Below are 23,285 nucleotides of genomic sequence, written 5' to 3' on the forward strand. Positions count from 1 at the left end.
TCACATTACTGTTTGGCGGCAGAAATAGGTAAGGTGACAGTACTTCCCTGGACGAACTCTTTCACAAGGAGCTCTACTACTAAATGGAACCAATAAAAAAATATTTTTTAAGCTCGTTCACTGCGCTGACCTTCCTGAGAAGAACGAGCAAGAAACTCTAAGGTTTGCTCTTTTCAAATAAACTTAAATGCTGTGGAATACACTGCATCATATTTGTGTGGAATCTAGACTCATGTTGTCTTTCCATACGTCTATCTATTTATTATTTATTTATTATATAGGAAAGCCAACATGATGCATATACAACAATAGTAAATGTACAATACGTTACAAAGTTTAAAGGTGCTTATTGACTAACAAAGCAAGCTACACAGATTATAGGATATATGAAAATTAATTATTCAATTACTCTTTATAATTATAATCCCTACTTTCTTTACAGTTAAAATGAAAAAAGTAAAAACAATATAATCCCTACATTAGAATAAGAATTTAAATCAACGATATGGTACAAAACAGATCATTAAGAGTTTTGAATAAAATATTTTTAATTTCATTTTTAAAGATCGCCTGCGAGTCATTAAACATGTTGAGATTCGAAACCTTAAATACATTGTTGTATTTTTTTACAACTCTGTTTATAGAAGCACAGAAACCTAAAATTGTCCTAGACAATCTACATTTAAAAGGAACATAGTTATATACTTAGAATAATAATGCATAGAATGATAGTTTCATATCAAACGAACTGTCACAAGTGAGGCAAAAATCAAATTCATGTAGGCTAGTTTTAGTAGTAGGTTAATTTTCGGTTTTAGTGAATATTTATATAAAAATACAAGTTGAAACGCGTTACTTCCTTATGGAATGTGATGTTAGTATCTATTTTATGTTTGTCTGACGTATTTTTACACTCATTTACAGCACATTTCATCATTTTTAGCTAAAATTCTGGAGCTGTTCGCGGTGCAAGTTGACCTTGAGCACTGAAGGCCCGCCCGCTCGTGTATGCCCTTTGGGAGCGCTCCAATTTGCCTCACTTAGCGTGTGCAGGCTAGGTTTCTATGCGTTATTATTCTAAGGTTATATATATCTTTATCTAACACGTAATCTTCAATTTTCTAATATGACTTCTCAATTAAAATACTTTTAATGTAAATTTTAAACTTAAGAATTAATACTTGCTCCGAAATCTTATTGTAAAAACGTATACAGTTCCCCATAAAAGAATCGTTTACCTTAGTTAAACGAAATCGTGGTACCATAAGTTTGGACTTGGTTCTGAGGTTAATATTACGCATATTTTCTTTCTTAATGAAATGATGTCTTATTATGAATTAATCTGATTGTTTAATCTTTTGCTGTATTCCTCTTAAGTATTGTTTATGCATTTTGAGTAGTAGAGGAAATTTTAAAGGCTGTGAGTATTTTTTATACTGTACATCAATGTCATCTGAGCTGTTAATGTCCCAATTATAAATAAATATATGAGATAGCAGCTTTGCTATGATCGCCATTTAGTTGACCAATTACCTCAAACTCTTCATTTTTAATTGAATTTTTATTGAATTGATATTCAATTATTTTTTGTGAAATTACTCCACTAGTTTGTTATAATTATTAATACAAAGATCGAACACTCAGAAAAAATTCCTTCGATCCGGTCGGATTCGAAGCGACGTCTTCTTGCATACCGTGCCAGACGCTATACCAACTAAGCCACGGAACAAACCAACGGACCTCACGAATTATTCTATGTGCTTGCGTCGTGTCTTTGTACTTGGTCTTTCAACGACTTTTTAGTCGTAGCGCCATCTATGAGAAATCTATGACAGATTTATCACCCAGTTAGTACCTTTACAGCTACCAGTCCTGGCGAGGGATGTCGCTATTCACTGTATTAATTAAATTTTTATTGAATTGATATTCAATTCTTTTTTATGAAATTACTCCACTAGTTTGTTATAATTATTAATACAAAGATCGAATACTCAGAAAAAACACTCAGAAAAAAATCTTCATTTTTAGTCAGGTTTGTACAATAGGTTTGGTATTACATATTGTCTATTTTTATCACACCAAGCGACGAGTCGGCCAAGTTGTGCGCATGGTGGCAAGCGACACGACTGTCCAGTTGTAGTGCCACTCAGTACTTTTAATCACATAGATTGGAAGGGCACTGCCATTGCGCCCATCACCCTGAAACATAAGTGGAGAAGTCCCATGTGTCTGTAATTTCCCGAGCACCTTTACCCTTCAAAACCGGCAAGCGGTAATGCTCACATTACTGCTTGGCGGCCATTGACTTACAAATAAATGGACGACGGGTCTAATACAAAAACCACGAAAAAAATGTCCCAAGTCAACCTATTTAAACGTAGTGACATGTAAAGGAATATGAAAAAGCTTAAACGTTGAATTTAAATTGTAATGTCATCGCAGTACTGTCTAATTTTGCTTGCTTCGCTGTCAGTCGAACAAACGAAGACTAAAGCGTGAATGACGCTCTGTATACGATTTTAACGCCCTATAAGTTCGTACACTTTTTAGCGCGGACCCGACGTCCATATAATTGTAAGTCAATGTTGGCGGCAGAAATAGGCGAGGCGCCCTAATGTTGCTAAGAAATATGCTGTGGTGTGATAACTTACAAATATTATTTCCAATTTAAATTATAATTTTAAGTAACAATTTCATCAATTCCCTATCCCTTTTCAATCAGTAACCTGGCATAAATTACCAGGCGCCAGGTACGCTCATAAATCGTGAATTAATTGGCCAGGGGACTGACGTGCGTGGGATGTAATGTTTACAGGTGAATATTATTCATTTCCTTTACAATTCAATTTTATATTTGTATTGTCATTTGTTTTATACATTAATTTAAATTTGTTAATTTAGCAAAATTTATTGTTCGAGTTTTCATATATAGAGTACATAAATTTGAATATTAGTTATCAGGAGAACATTTTTTTTCTTGTAAAATTTCCATGTTTTTTTTATGATTCCAAGTGACTGAAGTAATTGCGGCGCCACTCAGAGCTCGCAAATCGCAAATATCTGAGGGGTACTACCACTGCGCCCGTCACCCTGAGACATAAGTTGACAAGTCCCATGTGCCTGCTTGGCAGTAGAAATATGTAAAGTGGCAGTACTTCCCTGGACGAGCTCTTTCACAAGGAGCTCTTCTGCTACTAAATTTACTTAGTGATATTAGTCCATTTTAGGAGATTATCTTTTTTTACAATACTTTAAACGAATGAATGAAATATTCTTTATTGCACTTTAAAAAATTACAATGACAATAGAGTACAGCGATGTAAGTATCACAGAATAACCTAACGTACAATAGGCACGACTCGTTGCTAACATTTAGCAAGTTTCTTCCAGGCAACTTCAGGATATAAATTTTAAATTTAGAAAGGAAAGTGTAATCAATGAATATCTTAATAATAATAATAATTCATATATTTGTGAAAACACAGGTTATATAGATGCTGATATGTACAGGGTCAACAGCACGTCAAGCTTGACACTTAAGACTTAAATCCAACTCTATGGGTCGTATTCTAGAACTCTACTCAATGCTCAAGTCAGGATTTCACTATGGTTTAAAGCACTCGAAATCATTCTCAAGTCCTTGCCTTTAGGGTCGTATTTCCAGTGCTTGAAATCATACTCAAGTCTGCTCAAATCCTGACTTGAGCATTGAGTAGAGTTCTGGAATACGACCCTATGACGCTTACCATAAGAATGATCCAAAGTACAAAGTGTCAAGCTTGACGTGCTCTTGGCTGTACAAAATAAGTATAGTTTCACTGTGTCCCTCCATACACTAGGCTTACAAATATTGAAGGTATAGTATACATTCACTCAAATGCACTTCGACAGACTAAACCAGGTGTAACATGTTTCTTTTTCAATAATATTAGGTGCACACGCCTGCACGTCAAACTACACATTGACGTATCTTGTTCCGTTGCAATGGAGGCGATTTTCGAATAAAAATGTGTAGTCTGCGCCGTTGTCCGTACATGGACGTGCACACATGGATTTAATAAGTCGGTCAGAATTTAAACGCGATAATAGATAGCAAGGGTTAATTTTAATGGTAACTAGATGTCGAAATAATATCGTAAAATGAATAATGTTCAATGATAAAAATTAGACAATGAATTTAAGATTTATCATTTAGAATTTCGAACTCTATACTGTATATTTCATTAGTAAATAACTTGTTCAATTGTCTTTTAAATAGCATAATGTTTTTCTCAGACCTTAATGTTTTCGGTAAATTATTGTAATATTTTCTAATGGAAGCGTTTAAAAAATACAATACAATAAATACATGCTTTTGACAATAAAATAAAGTAAGTAAAATGTGAAATAAACTAAAATAAGACATAAATAATAATAATAATAACTCAGCACAAAATGCAGAACTGATCCTGCTCGATACGGCAAGTATTGTTCGCCGATTCTTGAACCTCAGTGCCTGATCACAGCCAACTGTGGAAGTCTGAAATAGTTATTTTTTTATCCAAAATAATAGTAAATAAACATAGGAAAATTGGAACACTATGCAATATTATACAATTTAATATAATAAAATTTAGGCGTCGGCAGAGTATCAGAGCTACAAACTTATAAAGTTGGCAGCATGATGCTGAACTAAAACCTTTTCAGTATATTATTCATTATAACTTTCCTTATTCTTGTTATATGTAATGCCGCAGTGTAATGTGCTGTATAAATGCTTTATCAATTTATCAATAAAGGAATAAATGAAGGGATTGGAGAGAAAGAACGAGACATAGGTAGGAGTTTTGTTTTTTTTTATTAAAAATAAGTGCGCATTTGACCTCCATCTCACCTGGTGGAAAGTGACGACGAGGTCGACGATGTAGTATGCACACCTAAATAACGCCTATTCACTCTCGCCTTGAAAAGCTCCAAGTTATAGCTTTCGGGGAATAGATCCGCAGATAGGGAATTCCACTTTCCAGCCGCTCGCCATATAAATGTGGAAGCGAATCCTATGGAATATCCACAACATAGGGGTGGAATTTCAACCCACGTCTAGTCCCGCAATGATGGAAAGGGGAAGGCGGAATCAAATTATGCAATTCTATCGCACACTCTCCATGATATATCCTGTAGAATAACGATAAGCAGGCAACGTTGCGGCGGTGTTCAAGGCTCTGCAGCTTCGCCTTAACTAATAACTAGTTTTATTCGTAAATAATCAATAGATAGTTTTTAAATTGTAGCTAATTAGTATATACAACATATATACAATAGGAATATTAAGAAATTTAAATTCTAACTAAAGTAGGCGGCCGAATGTGCAGTACAAAAAGAAAGTCCCCTTTGCGAGTGCAAGTTAATTAACAGATTTCACCGCTCATGCCAGTCCCGCTCGTGTCGTCGTGTAATACACGGACGGTAATGACGAGATTTTTTTTAACAATGTACAGTTTTCTTCGCGTCTTCGTGAAAAAAAAAACGCTGTTTAAATTGAATCTGTCTTTTTCTTTATCAACAAAACTTTATATCGTACCTTTGGTATTACAAACCCAACTATCGTCGCCTTATTTTCTCAAATTCGTCTCTTAAAACGCAAAGTTACTGAAATGCAAAAAAAATATTGTATAATACAAATTTTGCAGGTAGATTTCATATCACATTTCCTTCATATTCACACATTGGCTTTTCTGAAAGTAATGCATCCAAATTAACACCCTTGATAAGAAATTTAAAATAAATAGAAGATTTTGTCATATCCTGAATAATCACTCTATATAAGATACGAGTTCAAGGGTCGTATTCTAGAACTCTACTCAATGCTCAAGTCAGGATTTGAGTATGGTTTAAAGCACTCGAAATCATACTCAAGTCCCTGCCATTAGGGTCGTATTTCCAGTGCTTGTGTTGCCAGTGCAATCCTGACTTAAGCATTGAATAGAGTTCTAGAATAGGACCCTGAGAAAGTAAGGCATCGATATGAGTATTGTCACTTAACTGTCATAAAAGTTATACGAACTACTACATAAAAGAAATTATAATTCTACATATACTCCACGAAGAAAGAGTTTTGGCCGAAAGGTGTCATAAATATCGGCGATGCCGCGGCCGATTACCTGACACCCGATTGCGCCACACGTCCCGACAAGTGCAATTTTTTTATATATATAATAGACACACGCTTGACCACAATCATCCCAAATTGTACGTTTCGGGAAACACAGTAGAGTATTCAATTCCTTTGACGTACGCATCATATAGGAGGAAGCAAAGCGCTTAGTGCGAATAGTTGGTATATCAACGACGTAAGGATGGAGTGTTCCGGACCTTCTAGTCGACCGAAGAATGAACAGTGAGGGTGGAACTGAATTGAAAAGTTCCTGCGCACACTCCCCGATATGTCTCCGATAGAAAACGGACTAGCAGGCTACTTTTAGGCAATTCGTGTAGATTAGTTATTTAGTTTATTATATTATTATGGTATATTGTATGAATGTTAGTCTTTGAGATATATTTTATATAGGTGAGTTAGGCCTGAATTAAATGAATCAATAAATAAATAAAAATGAAATAAAACAAAAATGTTTTCAAGTCAATAGTTTTAAATTTTAGTTTTAAATAGTTTAAAGTAGTTTACATGTACACATAATATTGTTAATTTGAAATTTTATTGGATTTTATTTCATTTGGAAATTCAGTTAATTTTTAATTTTGATAACGTTATTAATGTTTGAATTCAGTTGTTTTCATTCCTGTATTTTGAAGAATAGTAACTTTTGATTATAAAGATATAGAATATACCCTTATAATCACTGGTTACTAATGAGAGTTATAAAATTTCACGTATACAGTATGAGGTACTCTCATATTTAGACACAAAAAAGTTATCAACTTCGTTCAGAGAAACCTTAAGCCTCTTTTCAGAAAGGCTTCTACTTATAATTAGTAGTGATGTCAGTAGATAAATTGCTGGCAGCAGTGACGAAGTTCTATACGAGATTTTGACTAAATCGCGTATATTCGTTTTTTTACAAACAAACCAACTTTACGGGATCTTTACAGACCCCATGATTACAGCTGACTATTTTTTTTTCTTACACACTCACAACCCCGCACTGGGGTTTTCATAGTGTCGCCATCGCGATACCATGAAGACCGACCACACTTTTATAGGATTAATATTTCTTTTATTATTTGTTTGGTATAACTTTCGGTATCCCGTTAGTAATTTTTTATTAAGAATACCTACAACAACCATGCAAAAGAAAGCTGCAACTTCAATTAACAGATTTCATCGCCAAGTCAGTCCCGTGTCGTCTCATTACTACTCGAGCGGTAATGACGTGAACCAATTAACGGCGCGGTGACAGACCGGCCAATTCACACCGCGCCCACGCGGCCCGAGGAAAATATTTATTTTATTCATTGTTCCATTCGAGAGCAAATTGGAGTAATTCTCACTGTTTGTGTTTAGTTTATAATGTTTGATTTTGTAATTTTAGATTATGCAGTAGGTTTTTTATGGGTGTACGTGGCAGTTCAGAGAATCATTTCCGGATCATAAGTACTTTGGTTTTTGGATAAGTTTTTGTATATTCAACTTCTGATGCTTACCGACTGTATCAAAAGACTTCTTAGAACCTTTATGTAGCCTAATTATCGGTACATAAGTTTGTTTGTACGGTTACTAACCATTACATAAATTTAGAACACATTTTTCTTCCACAGAAGCAGTACGTCGAGCGGGATCTCCCTAGGCGCGCATTTAGTCTGCGCACGAGTGCACGGGTTGACTGAGAAACAAAGAGCAATGTGCCGAACGTCACCGGCAGCCATCGCTGCCGTCGGTGACGGGTTGAAGTGAGTATTTTGTTAATTATCAAACATAGCTCACTACACCACCATCATTACCTCACAGCCACCTCCCTACATTTTATAATACATAATACACATTATTATTGTAATTTAATTTATTATTATTATTTAGTGTCAGTGACTGATCGGATTACATGAGTACATATAGTGTAAAAAAGAAGCCGTGGTAGCCTAATACTTTAATATACCGCATCTCAAACAGAGGCCGTAAGTTCGAATCCAGTTTCTCGATACTTATGTGCGAACTTATGTGATATCGCGACTCAGACGTCTGTCACTCACTCGCCAGGGTCCATTGAAAACCAGCACCACAGCCCATTCTCGGCTGTGGCTTTAGCTGAATGAGATCCTTTTGCATACGCCACTGCCGCACACATGTCAGTATAGTATTAATTTATACAGTAAAATTTGTTGTTTGGTTCAAATGTTAGCTATGCTGTTGTTTCTGTTATTTATTTTATTTTATAATTTTTATTTTTTATATTTTTTTCATTCATATTACTTTTTCATGTTTGGTATGTGGCGTTGCAATAAATGGTTACTATTCTATTCTATTCTAAATTTAATTTGAAATTTACCATGAGCTTTTCGATGAAGGAAAACATCGTGATGAGAGATGAGTGGAGACCCGTGCTCAACAGTGGGACATATAACTGGGTTGATGATGAGTGTAAAAAGTATTGCATTTGCACCAAAATTACGAAAACTTTGAAAGAGATTTCTTTTAGTCATATGTTTGTCGTTGCTTACCTTTATATAATTTTCTTTCGTTACTTGTTTGAGCAGTGTACAAATATTTATAACTCATCAATCAGACTTTCAGTTTCCTATTCAGTTAGTAAATTTGTATGCTTTGAGATCAAAGATTCATAATGCATTCTTGTAATAGGAAATGAAACTATTTATGCGGATTTAAATCGCGTATATTCGTTTTTTCAAACAAACCGACGTTTCGGGCTCTTTACAGATCCCATGGTCACTGTAAACGAAGCATCGGTTTGTTTGAAAAAACACACAATCGCGAAAACCTATTACTTACCATACGTTTTTCAACCAAAATTAGGTAAAAAAAATCATTTTCAAAAAAAAACATTAGAAGTAACATGTAAATGTCACCTTTTAGTCAATTGATATTATTGCCGCTCGATGAAGGTCCCTCAGGAACTCAGGAGCCAAGTGTTCTCCCAAGTAGGCATTATTGGTTTTTTCTTATTTACATAATAATCAAAAAACCTCTTCAACAGAATGGCGTACTCAGAGTGCCGAGTGCAACTCGGTGGTTACAGGTGGAACTGTTCAGGGGTCGGTGATGGAAACCACTTCGGTCACGTGATGCCTCTTGGTAAGCAATTTATGAATGAATGAATAAATGAATGAAATTAAATATCCTATTATTGCACATTAAAATGACAATGATAACACAGAACAGTAATGCAAGTATCACATAGTAAGCCAATATACAACAAGCGGCTTATTGCTAAGTAGCAATTTCTTCCAGGCAACGTTAGGATAGAAATTTAAGAATAGAAATGGGGGGTGCAACCAAAGAATATCTTGTAATGAAAGCCTTTTGAATAAATACTCTAATATTAATAATTGTTAGAACGTATATTTAAATATTAATATATAATATACTTATATACTTTTTACAATTTTTTCACAATTTATTTAGCTAACTATGTATGTACTCGTATATTCCACGTCCATTGCGCCGGCAAACGTTTTAGTACCTACCACTTCCGGGATCCTCTGACCTTCAATGAAGAACTAATTATGTATAACCATACGTAATAATAATGATCGTATCTACCCTCCTTGCCTTTCAACCGACTTCAAAAAAAGTAGGATGATCTCAATTCGAATGTAATTTTTGTGTGTGTGTGTATGGACACGATTCTGTGAACCGTTTTTCGATGATTCATTTTTGTTGGAAAGAACCCTCTTTTCCCCGAACCTCAGGATTGGTCCCATTTAACAATTAATTATGTCAAATTGCCCAATGTGCTATTAATTACTACATTTATAATGCGTAGGGCACCCAAGGAACTTAATCCGGCAATGTATGCAACACGTGCACATACCTCATATTTTGTATAAGTATCACCTAATGTTTTACATATTAAAACACCTTCATATTTTACTCTACACTATAATTAAATAGCTCAGATGGTATCCGATAAAAGCTATTTGTTTATAATTGCTGTCTGCTATTATTAACTTTGTAGTAGTCGATCTACGTAATCTATGTAATAGTCGTGATAGGAACCTCCCGTTGCAGCTATTGTTATTAGATAATAATATATTCCTTTCAACAAGTTTAATTAGCTCTGAACAAATAGTATTAATAGTACTCCGGGACGTCTTAGCGTCCACAATACCGCAGTCCTTGAAGTCTCCGAGCAGTGTGTGTTGCCAGTGATGACCTACGGCTCTGAGACATGGTCACTTACTATTGACCTCCTAAAAAGCCACTTTGTGCAGGTAGTGACCGAAACACCCGTGCCCAGTCAGCATCTGACAAAGTGGTACGACTGTGGCCTGTGGGACCGGTTTACCCACTCTACGAGGACAGAGCGGATCGCCCCTATGGTACGAGCGCCATAGGGGGGATCCGCCAAGCCCTCTTTCCACCGGTCCCGCATGCGCTGTGCCGCGAGGCGGCGCTCCCGCTCGACCTCTTGGGGAGCGGGTCGCTCGTCTAGGTCCGTCATTCTCCGCCAGTCGCTCAACTAGCCATGGAGCGAGCAATGCTCGTAGAACTGACGGACGTTAGGGCAGAAAGGCTCTCGAATGGAGACCACGAACCGGAAGGCGTTCAGTGGGCCCTACTAGATGGACAGGTGACCTGGTAAGGGCGGCGAGTAACCGATGGATGCGCGTTGCTTCCGACCGGCTAGTCTGGCAATCTTTGGGGAGGCCTATCTTCAGCGGTGGACGTCTTCCGGCTGATTTGAAGATGTTTTTTTTTATTTGGCTTACAAATCTGGTTACAGAGTTATCAATCTTAACTAGACATGCTTAAATACAATACGAATACTGTGGAACCTACTAGGTATAAGCACAACATGCGTATAATTTTCACGTAAATCTTGATCTAATATGGACTCGGATAGCTCAATTTCTGTTTACAAACTAAATAAAAAAAAACAAATGAACAATGTAACTTAGATGTTTAAAAACAAAAAAGAAATGCAATAAAAAAGTGTTTGATAACTTACTTTTTTTGTATAAATTTTACGTATACACCGTTTAGATGAGGACAAAGAAGAACCACTGAAAATATCGAAAACATTTCGAATACAATTCGAAATGTCGAAGTCGAAATTCGAATTTAACAAACACAGAGGAGAATGATGACCGAGTCTTGTCTTACATGCAGTCATGATGATAATGAAATAGTAAAACCTTCCGCCTCTCCAGCAGAGGCCGTGGGTTCGAATTTGGGCTCCTCTGAGCTTCTCGGAATTTATGAGCGAAATATAGTTTGCCATGGCTTTTCGGTGAAGAAAAACATCGTCATAAAACCTGCACGTCGAAGACGGTTCACAATCCTCGAAAATCATGACGTGAAGTCTCCAACCAGCATTGGGCCAGCATGACAGACTATGGCCTAAACACTCCCCGGAAAGGAGTTCAGTGGAGTATAAATAGGTTGAACATAATGAAATAGTATTTCGACGGTGGAACGGTAAAACGTATAACGTGCATTCGCAAAATATTAGATGAGAGCGATTTAAAGTATGTTTTTTTATGAAAACAAAATAATAACCCTAATTTTATTTGGTACCTACGTGGAAAAAGAGAAAGTTTCAGCTTTTGGTGCAGGTGGCGAGGAGCAAGAGAGATGCGCGCGCGTGAACACTATAACAACAAATATGCTTTAAATATGCATATTTTAAAATATTAATGTTGTTGATTTGTTTTGTTATTATAATCCGCGAAGTTGATTAATCTTATTGAAGCTGTGGAGTCCATAAATAATTAAAATAACCTACTAAACACTGATTTGATGTTTTTTTTAATTACTCACGTAACCGAAAATAAAAAACTGAAAACACCGGTTTTCAAAATCGATTTTTGCATGCCCTAGTTCCCATCCTCATTCGCTCTATAAATTTGTAGGAAATCTACTAACATCCATCCTTTCCACAAACCATTTTATCATACCCTATATTTTACGGGCAATCGCGATTTATTCTCAACTAACCAGTTTAGTTGTCGACGGTTCATATAGTTACCTTTAGAGGATATTCCTCACGTTAAGGGTAATTATCAGTGGTTCTTTTGAAAGCACTGTTGGAACTTAATTCTCTGTAATTTACCGATAATAGAGTAAACCCCTTCCTATTCCCAACGCAAAAGAGGATTGTGTTTAAATTTTCTGGGGTAGCAGATCTAGCGCAATCACAAGTATAGATCATATGTCAAACGACCTAAAACGTATTTGCGTTACTAAGAATACGTCCTTTGCACCGCAAATGTGTACAAACGATACCCATTGCACGATCCCAAGCACGAGTGCTCTTCAGCAGATATTCCAAACTCTTGGTATATCTTAACAAAACTATAAACCATATTCTTATCATTCCCAACAAGAATTGCCAACGTTACTAAAAACCGGAATGACAAATAAAACATCAGTCGATATCACTCCCACACTACAAAGCTATTTACACGAGACGACTAATCGTCATACAATATGAAAAAATCGTACCGCACGATTTATTGAGTACATTTCTGAATTTAAAAAATAAAAGCGAATTTAAAGAATTTCATAACATTACTATCATCAACTGCCTCCGTGGCCGAACTGTTACCATGTTGGTCTGCCAGGCAAAAGGTCCCAGGTTCGATTCCCGGGCCGGGAGAAATATTTGTATAGCCTATATGTATTTGTCTCGTGACTCGTGAGTGCGAGACTATGAATGTTATTACAAATTTCATCATTTCCATGTAAGTGATGTAACCAATAAACAAAATGAGTCAATTTAAATGACGTATAGAAAAAGAACAACCAGATATAGTTTATAGGTAATATGAATAGAGCAACGAATAAGTCTCAACAAAAAGGAAAATATATGTATGTAGTAATTTTTAGGTGGCCTATTATGTGATATGGAATATTATTTTTCTTTCATCTTTATAAATCTAAAGACAAGAACGGTTTGGGTAAAGATAGAAGTAAAGGTTTTCGTTCGCCTACCAAGCACCGCGTAAGAACTCAAGAAAAAATTAAATAAACATGTTACTGTAAATTAATGTCAGTTTGGCTCTCGTTTATGCGTCTATTATAAATAATTATTGACTTACAACTGTAGAAAAAAAAATTACATACAGGAATTATAGGACTCTTATTTTTTAAGTTTAGTGAAGCAACGTGCTCTTTGGCTCCTATATTTATCGAGCCAACAGATTATGTAACGAAGATTATTCAAGTTGATAAATTTTGGTACCTGTCTAATAAATTATAATGAAATTAAATATTTTATAATTAATTATAATAAATCGTTATTGTTTATTGTAATGAATTGTCGGATTCTTCTCCATATGAACGGGAATCATCACTTGAATCCTCATTAACATTAATTATTAATTCTTGAGTACACAAATTATCAAATGCAATATCATGACCGCAATCAGACAATATCTTCTTTTTGAACGAGGTCATATTCACGATTTTAACTTCTTTATATATAAAATCGATTGTTATAAAAAAAATGGAATCGGAAACGCATTAGGACATCACTAATTGATTAGAATTCGAGCTGTCAAAAGTTAAATAAGTGGTTGGACGGAGTTTAAGGAAACTCTTATCTTCTTCTTGCATAAAAGCACTATCGTTGAATAGCCATATCGCTTATAAATACCACCAGAGGGCGGTAAATCACCACAAATACCAATAGGAAATCAAAACATGAGCCCTTCAAAGAACTGTGCTGGATGCAGAAAACCATTACCAAAAAGGGAATTCTTAATATGTATGCTATGCAAATCCGGCTATGACCTAGAGTGCGCTAACACCAGCTATAAACTTTTTAATTTGATGAAGCGAAAGGAGGAGTGGAAATGTCCAGAGTGTCTCTGTAGGCAGCCCAAAACGGGAAACGTAAATACCCCCATACGACAAAACGAAACAGATGTGGTTGCGCTTACAAAACACCAAAAAGGGTGTATAACACTGGACAATGAAGACAGCCTTCGTAACGTCACTCTCCGTACCAAGGGTTCACAATCAGCAGCTCAGATGGACCAAACAGCAGATGACAGTTATGAGGACATCTCTCGGCACCCTGAAAGTGTTATGATCGCTGACCTGAAAAAGTACATGAACCACCTAATACACAGCGAGATGACTAGCCTACATGAAGCACTTACTAACCTAACAAACATTTGTACGGCACAGAGCACTAGAATTGAACAGTTAGAACAAAGAGTCGTGGCTCTGGAAAACAAGCAAGAAACACCATGCATGTGCGACATGTCGACTCTTCAGAGCAAGATCTCACATCTGGAAGCCGAAATCTCAGATAGAGACCAGGCCTTACTTAGTAACGATATTGAAATTTCAGGCTGTGCTGAGACACCGCGTGAAAACTGTACCCATATCGTACTCGCTATAGCAAAGAAGATCGGCGTAGAGTTAGACGAAAGGGATCTAGTGAGCGCAGAGAGAGCGGGCCCATTACGTCCACATGAGGAGAAAGGCTCTGTTCGGCCGCGACCACTCGTGGTGCGCGTTGCGCGCCGTGCTACGCGAGACGCAATGCTGCAAGCTGCGCGCGTACGCCGAAACCTTACCACTGAGGGGTTGCAACTGCCGGGCTCCATAAATCCCTTCTATGTGAACGAACGCCTAACAAAACATAATCGACTCTTATTCTGGAAAGCCAGACGATACGCGAAAGAGCAGAACTTTACTTACGTTTGGACACGCGATGGAAACATTTTTGTGCGTCGTAAACAGGGTGAGCCGAGACATCGTCTTCGATCGGAAGCGGATCTATTCAAGGTTTTTGAGAAGCTCAATGTTTGAACATAATTGGACTTTACACCGTTACTCATATGTACTTCTTTGCTATTATGCTAATTTTTATACCATAATTATACAGACTCAGAATGGTGATCTTACAGACACTCATACTTCATCACACCAAAACATAGAACCACAACATTGTACAATTACACTAACATTCTTACTCTGCAACCTACACTATAATATACACACATTAGTAGCTTGTAACTTGCGATTCAACAGTCATAAAATTATGTGCAATGGCTAACCCTGGGAAAAATAATTTGAGACTGGGAATACTAAACGCTCGATCTCTAAATACCGGTAATGATGAACTCACTGTTAGCTTTTTAAATTTTAAACCCGACGTCCTGGCCATTAATGAATCATGGTTGAAGGACGGAGAGGAGGCGTTAGCGCCTTCTATCCCATGCTACAGATTCCTACACAAACCACGTAAAGGTAGGAGAGGTGGTGGCGTAGGTTTCTATGTCAGACAGGAAATAGCAGCACGAGTGCGGCAGCACCCCGCATCTACGCTCGAGCAGCTCTGGATTGAAGTTCAGTTACCGGGTGCTACTATGGCTCTCGGCACTGCGTACAGGCCTGAAAGTATAGCTGTGCCTGATTCATTGGATGGTCTCAGTGAATCATTGAATTCCATGTCCCGCTGTGACTACACTTGTATATTGAGTGACTTCAATATAAACCTTCTAGAGCAATCATCTCAAGCTACAGAATTTAAGTTGTTTTGCCACCAGCATAACTTGGAACAGGTAGTTAAGGAACCGACTAGAGTAACGGAAACTTCCGAATCGCTTTTAGACATTGTAATGACCGATAGTCCACATAAGTGTAAAAATGTGACAGTTGTACATAACAGATGTTTAAGTGACCATGCAATGGTTCTTGTTGATTTCGACATTAAAAAACCCAAAATTGTTAAACGTATAAAATACCAACGACTTTTAAATAACATTAACATAAACTTATTCAATAGTGCTCTTAATTCTATTCCGTGGTACACAATTACAAAATTGAACAATGTGGACGAAATGGTTAATACTTTTAATTCATATATTCTGCTGCTTTTCGACTGCCATGCCCCAGAGAAAAAAATCATTTTAAAAGAGAAGCCAAAGCCCTGGATTACAGAAACTCTTAAATACATGATGAGTTTACGTGATCAAGCGTTAGTAAGAACCCAATCATTTAAAATAAAATTGAGAGATAAACCCTCTATACCGCCGTTAGAAAGGAAAAGTAGAGCTTCAGAAGAATACTACCGCAGTCTCAGAAATCTTGTAACGGCTACTACTAAACGCGAGAAGAAAGCATATTACAATAATTTTATAAACATAAATTTTAAGAAGCCAAATTTACTATGGAAACATTTAAAAAATACCACCTTACCTGATATATTACGCACTACAATAATTCCTGAGCATTTAAATGACCCGGATAAACTAAATGACTACTTTCTAAGCCTGCCAACGTATAAGGAAACTGATTTAGAACAGACAGGTGATGCCGGGGGGTACACTTACGGTGTCTTTAACTTAAAATCAACATCTGAAACAGAGGTATTAAAAGTAATAAACAATATTAAAACAAATGCATCTGGTCACGATAATTTAAATATAGAGATGGTTAAGCTGACATTGGATGTGACTCTCCCGGTGATTACAGCCATAATAAACAGGTCGATCGAAACAAAAATCTTTCCGACAAGCTGGAAACGAGCTCTAGTTAGGCCTGTCCCAAAAAAAAACTCGGTTGATCATGCAAAGGACTTACGTCCGATATCATTACTGCCAGTACTATCTAAAGTGTTGGAAAAGATAGTGCTTACGCAAGTTCTCAGTTACGTGGAAAGTGCGAACATCATACCGAAGTTTCAGTCAGGCTTTCGTAAGGGGCACGGCACTGAGACAGCATTGCTACACGTCACAGACGACCTGACGGAGGCGTCCGATAGAGGTCTGAGCTCTATCATGATACTTTTAGACTACTCTCGGGCTTTTGATTGTTTACATCCGGATCTACTACTAGCAAAGTTAAAATGCTATGGCTTTTCCCTCGGTGCGTGTAAATGGTTCAAATCATTCCTGACAAATAGAGAGCAGATGGTAGTCGTTAACGACAAAGATGGCTCAAGGAGGTTTTCGTCACTTAAATCGTTAGAGAGAGGTGTGCCCCAGGGCTCTCTACTAAGTCCGGTAATTTTCTCAATTTTTACTGCTGATCTTCCTGGGCACATAGAGACGTGTGAATATCACTTGTACGCGGATGATACTCAGCTCTATTACTCTTTTCATGGAAAAGATAGCGGAGAGGCAATCAGGAAAATTAATCATGATCTTCAAAAAGTTTATTCATGGTCAAAAAAGAATTGTCTTGTTTTAAATCCAGTTAAGTCCCAAACATTAATACTAGGTACCAAACTCCAGGTAAAGACAGTCCTCGAATGTGACGAAAAAATCAAAATTAATGACATCGAACTCGAGTTGGTAACCTCAGCGCGTAATCTCGGACTAGTCTTGGATAGTGAACAAAGATATGTAGAGCACATAAATATTAAAATTAGAAACGGTTTTTTCAAGTTAAAAATTCTTTATAAAATTAGACAATATCTTAAAGAGGATATTCGCCTTCTTTTGACGGACCTGTTTGTGTTATCGCCTCTTAATTATTGTGCTTCCGTTTATGGCCCTAGAATAAACAGCAATACCGAGAGAGCAATACAGCGAATACAGAATGCATGCATCCGTTTTTGCTATAATGTACCTAAAAGACAGCACATTACGCCATATCTCAATTCCAGATCAATCCTTAATATGAGCGCCAGAAGAGAACTACAATACGCCTGTACAATTCACAGAATAATCTGGAACAAAAAACCAGAATATCTTTTTGAGAAAGTTACCTGGAAAAAAGATTGCTTAAACCGGAACCTCCGCTCTGCCGCTCATAATAAGTTGAAGATTCAGGCACACACATCAGCGCGATTTAGGGGATGTTTCAGATTTAATGCAGCAAAAATCTGGAACGATCTCCCCCCGCCTTTAAGGCATAAAATGACTGTGGACACTTTTAGAAATAAATATAAAACAGCATTAATTAAGAAGCAGGTTGCTGCAGAAAATCTGAAACACGCTTACTGGAAGTTGTTGCCATTGAAGGATTTCTTCCCTTAGATTACATACACAGAGATACAGACACCCCCACACACACCACACACACACACACACACACACACACACACACACTCACACACAGTCACACACATGCCTGGAATAGCAATAGGATTACCTAACCTGATTTCATTATATTTCGCTTGTTTTTTCTTTATTTTCTTTATTTTTTATGAAATTTATTGACTGATTTTATTACTAATATCAAAGAAAGTACATATATATATTCGTATTAGATAAACAGTATGTTAGATTTAAATTGATAAATAATAGCCCTGTCCTCGATACTATTATCCCGCATTCCATCTAAGGGAGAAGGGGATGACTGAAAACCAGCGCTGCAACTGTCATCAACAGGCGCAGCATCAGCTGAGACATCTCCTTTTGCCTCCTGTTTATTACGTCATTTAATATAAGTTTATTTGTCATTTAAGTTTTATTTATTATCGTTTTTTTTTGTACAAGTTCTGTTTACATTGGAGGCAATAAAGAGATTTTATTATTATTATTATTATTATTAAAAATTAAGTTGAAGTTAAAAGAAACAGAATGTTGTAACAATACCAAATCCAAACGTGGGCGTGACCGCTCCGCCCTTTGGTTGTTTTTTTTTATGGTTAAATTGTTGGCTTTTGACCCTCTTGCTCACCGCGGACTTTTTATGCGCCAACTTTCGAAACCTATACTAATTTCGTTGAATACTGACATTTTATTTCTCCACGCGCAAAAAAATAACATAATAGCACCAATTGGAAGCTAGAAGTATTTCGTAATAAATTAGAGAAAACCACTATGAAATGACGATTGAATTACATATAGTAATTCAATCGTCACCTGTAAAGAAGGCATATTCGTCACACTGTCGACTAACAGTAGGCATTTCTGTTTGTTTGTTTGTTTTATTCAAGTGTTAATTGACCACTGCAATCTGACGGCTCGTATTCAATACAGATTGACGGATTTGTTTGGTTTAATAAAGTTATAAATGTCAAAAGGTGTAAGTAACGGGGCTTGAAAGGTACTTGAAATGTTTTTTGTGGAGTGATAGTTTGTTTGATTGGCTGGTTTGATGATTTGTGAAGCGTTTTGATTGTGGAAGTTGCTTGTATGCACTACGTAGGTATGCGAGTTGCTTGGTAATGGAAACATTAACTTACTAAGGGAACGTAACAGAAGTACTAAATGTGCATTTTTTAATTGTTAATAATTACGTAAATCTTTCAAGAACTGTTTGAGAAAATCGTGCACATACATTGGCATACAATGTGGGTAGATACAGTCCCATATCTTCTACGTTTTCGTTACAGTGCCCTCACTACCCAACGGTTTGGTTATACGGAAAGAACGCTATTACCTGTAGTTAATTAATTACGTGTTAGTCGCAGTAGAGCTCCTTGTGAAAGAGTTCGTCCAGAAAAATACTACCATCTTACCTGTTTCTACCGCCAAGCTGTAATGTGAGCATTACTGCGTTCCGGTTTGGAAGGATAAAGATTCTGGTAAAATTACAATTACGTGGGACTTATCAACTTATGTCTCATGGAGAAGGGTGCAGTGGCCCTAAAATCTTTGCGATTTAAAGCTTTGAGTGGCATTGCAATTGTTATGGAAAGGCATGTCGCTTACCACCAGTCAGGGCCATGTTTGGAGTGAGTAAGCGAGAGAGTTGTATACCTTACTTTAAGAAACTGAAGATATTAAACCCTACCATCGATGTATATTTACGAGGCCTGTGTTTATGTGAAACAAAATCTAAGCAACTTTAATATAGTCAAAAATAGATATCCTAGAAACTCAAGGAATAAAATATAACTACGGCCCAAACAACGCCCCAAAGCAGAACCATGTTCGTATTAGCACCCAAATTATATAATAAATTGCCGGATGCTGAAAAATTAAATTGTTGACAATTTAAAATGAAATTGCATAATTTGTTAGTACAATATTAATGATTTTTTACTTGATAACATGAAATGTAAAATTTAACCATTGTATAGGAAATGAACTATTTTTCCGGATTTAAATCGCGTGTATTTGTTTTTTCAAACAAACCGACGCTTCGGGCCCTTTACGGGCCTAATCTAAGAACTCAACATTAACTATTGTATGTCATATTTTTGATTTCTTATTTTCTGGTTAAATTCCAATTGTTGTAGTTCGTTAATGCTATTGTTTCACATAGGAAATGAAACTATTTTTCCGGATTTAAATCGCGTGTATTTGTTTTTTCAAACTAACCGACGTTTCGGGCCCTTTACAGGTCCCATGGCACGGTTGACCTATTGTCATATGACCTATTGTATATCACGGCTATTGTTTCAATTAAACTTTAATGCATACTACGTCTAAAGCGAAATAAGCTTTGTGTAAAATATTCTCATGCCAAGTTTTGGTGAAATGTACGATCTAATTATATATAACACCTGCGTTGTTAATTACATTTTTCAGCGAATAAATATCTTGTGGGCTTGTTCGCCCCGTCCATTGGTAATATAAAAAAAATAGATGCTTATCGGTACTAAAATATTTCACATTTCGTGAAAAGAGGGTATAATTTTTAGGAACCGCGTTTTCTTACCGTATACTAATCGGTGTAGTTTTTTCCAAAGTTGTTGATGCAACACTTCCACTGTTATGTAAAATAATCAAAGACATTTGAGGTTGCATCAATCCTAAAGAATTATACTTTAGCTTCATAAATACTTCTGAACCCTGACGCTAGCAAGCGCTTTTGACATCTGCGTGAGAGTTATCAGAAAACAAATTAGTCATATAAAATTGCGCAACGTGGCAAGGGTGTAATTCTCACTGGTTATTAAATTATCGTGAGCAAGCAAACAAATCTGACAACTAAATTTTCTATTACCTGCGATAAAATCTGGTACACACCAATATATTCCATAAATCAATACGTGTAAGAATTGATTCTGAGTTATCCAACGGTGGCACTAATTGACTTGTCAAGTTTGAGATAACTGTTGCGCAGGTAGAAGGGATATCATGTTGCTGTAGTAGTATGGATTAATGTTGTACTTTTGCCCAGTAAGTGAAGTGGTACAAGCAGCATTCCAACGCACAGCAACTGCAAAATAGCAGTTGACATGCAGCCAGCTTATTCTAATATGAGTTGTTATATATACATTTTTTTATACAAATGTAATTCGGTCGACTCTGGAACATACACACCTAAATAATGCCTATTCACTCTCGCCATGAAAAGTTCCAAGTAACATTCAGGGAACAATTCTGCAGGCAGGATATTTCACTCCATAGCCGTTGGCCATATGAATGTGGAAGAATGACGCTTCGTGCGAATCTTTGGAAGATTCACAACATAGCAGTGAAATCCTATGTCTAGTCCTCCGATGATGCAAAGGGGAAGGCGGAATTAAATCGTGTAATTCCATCGCACACTCTCCGTGATATTTATCCTGTAAAATACCGAAAAGCAGGCAACTCTACGGCTGTTCAAGGCTCTGCAGCTTCGCCTCTACTAATTCCGAGTCACCTATAAGCCTCATGACACGCTCGTCATATAAATAAATAAAGCACACACTCTTTTCCCCGCACTCGGTAAATCCCTGTGTCGCAGGTGCCATGGGTATACATAGATACCACAGATTACACCCAAACTCACGAGAGAAATAAATAAAGTCTTTACAAATATTTCTCCCAAGCCGGGAATTGAACCCGGGAAATTGAATTGAAGACTTTTAATTGCAGTAATGAACTGATGAACGAAAAATTGCAATGTCAAATAATACATTAATAATAATGTGCCACACGTCTACACCAATTACCTGATCTCAAATTAGAGAATACCTTATCCCATAAGTACCAGAGTAAGACATTTCCCAAATTGGTCCTTCCGGGAATCGAACCCGAAACCTCCTCATCCAGTGCTCGCAGATCAAGGCATTGGACCACCGAGAACGTCTAATCAACACTAATAATTACTAAATTCATGATAAAAAGTGACGGGACGAACAGGTTGTGCGCCTGATGTTTTAGCGACATGCCTGTCCATAACAGTTGCAGTGCCACTCTTAGCTTTGAATCGCAAAGATCTGAGGGGCGCTGCCACTGTGCCCGTCACCCTGGGACAAAAGTTGACAAGTCCCATGTGCCTGTAATTTCACCAACACCCTTACCCTTCAAAGCCGGAATGCAGTAACGCTCATTACTGCTCTGTCAAGTACTGCAAAATTCGAATAGCTGCAAAACTTAAATTATACAAAAAGTACAAATACCTAGATGGGTTCAGCTAAACGTCGGTCACAAGTCACCTTTTTTTTATTCAACGTCGTTATGTAAAAAGTGAATAAGTTTATACAGAACCGTTTTAAAACCCACATCCTTAACCACCTCTTTACTGTGGGCGTACTCGTAGCACATTTAATGAGATGCAGCATCTCAATCGTCTGTCGACAAGCTATCACAGCAGCCCCTCTGTTTATACAATGCAAATTGACATGCACTTAAGGCAATTTGTTCTTAAACTCAATGTTAAAACTCGTTAAACGAGATTTGACATTTTCTATTGCAACTCGGTTTGAATAGATTGTTATAATTAGTTTATTTCTAAATAGAAATAAACTAATTATAACAATCTATTCAAACCTATCTATTTAAATAAATATTTACTTTTTTTTTAAAGACCTAACAGTGAAAAGTTAGAAAGACTGTTACAAAATGGACTCTAAAACTGAAATTCGACACACGCGACTCCGACAACATGTTACTTCGACATTATTTTACTCAGACACTACGCTACTCCGACAACATGTTACATCGACATGATTTTACTCAGACATTACGTCACTCCGACAATATGTTACTTCGAAATTATTTTATTCAGACACTACGCTACTCCGACAACATGTTACATCGACATGATTTTACTCAGACATTAAGTTACTCCGACAATATGTTACTTCGACATTATTTTACTCAGACACTACGCTACTCCGACAACATGTTACATCGACATGATTTTACTCAGACATTACGTTACTCCGACAATATGTTACTTCGACATTATTTTACACAAACACTACGCTACTCCGACAACATGTTACATCGACATGATTTTACTCAGACATTACGTTACTCCGACAATATGTTACTTCGACGTTATTTTACTCAGACACTACGCTACTCCGACAACATGTTACATCGAC

The 23,285-nt window shown here is 36.7% G+C and overlaps 1 protein-coding gene across 2 annotated transcripts in view; it reads left to right on the forward strand.

Moving 5' to 3' along the window:
* Positions 1 to 23,285, forward strand: part of LOC113227418 (protein Wnt-7b-like) — an 85,682-nt gene that overhangs the window by 44,546 nt on the left and 17,851 nt on the right. For both annotated transcript variants that reach the window (XM_026460335.1, XM_026460336.1), the window contains exons 2-3: positions 7,753 to 7,884; positions 9,144 to 9,241. In XM_026460335.1, coding sequence (XP_026316120.1) covers positions 7,753 to 7,884; positions 9,144 to 9,241 — 230 coding nt within the window. The remainder of the gene's footprint in view (positions 1 to 7,752; positions 7,885 to 9,143; positions 9,242 to 23,285) is intronic.

This window comes from Hyposmocoma kahamanoa, unplaced genomic scaffold, assembly GCF_003589595.1.
Source record: "Hyposmocoma kahamanoa isolate Upper Pololo Valley unplaced genomic scaffold, ASM358959v1 210, whole genome shotgun sequence".
In the NCBI taxonomy this organism is placed as follows: domain Eukaryota; kingdom Metazoa; phylum Arthropoda; class Insecta; order Lepidoptera; family Cosmopterigidae; genus Hyposmocoma; species Hyposmocoma kahamanoa.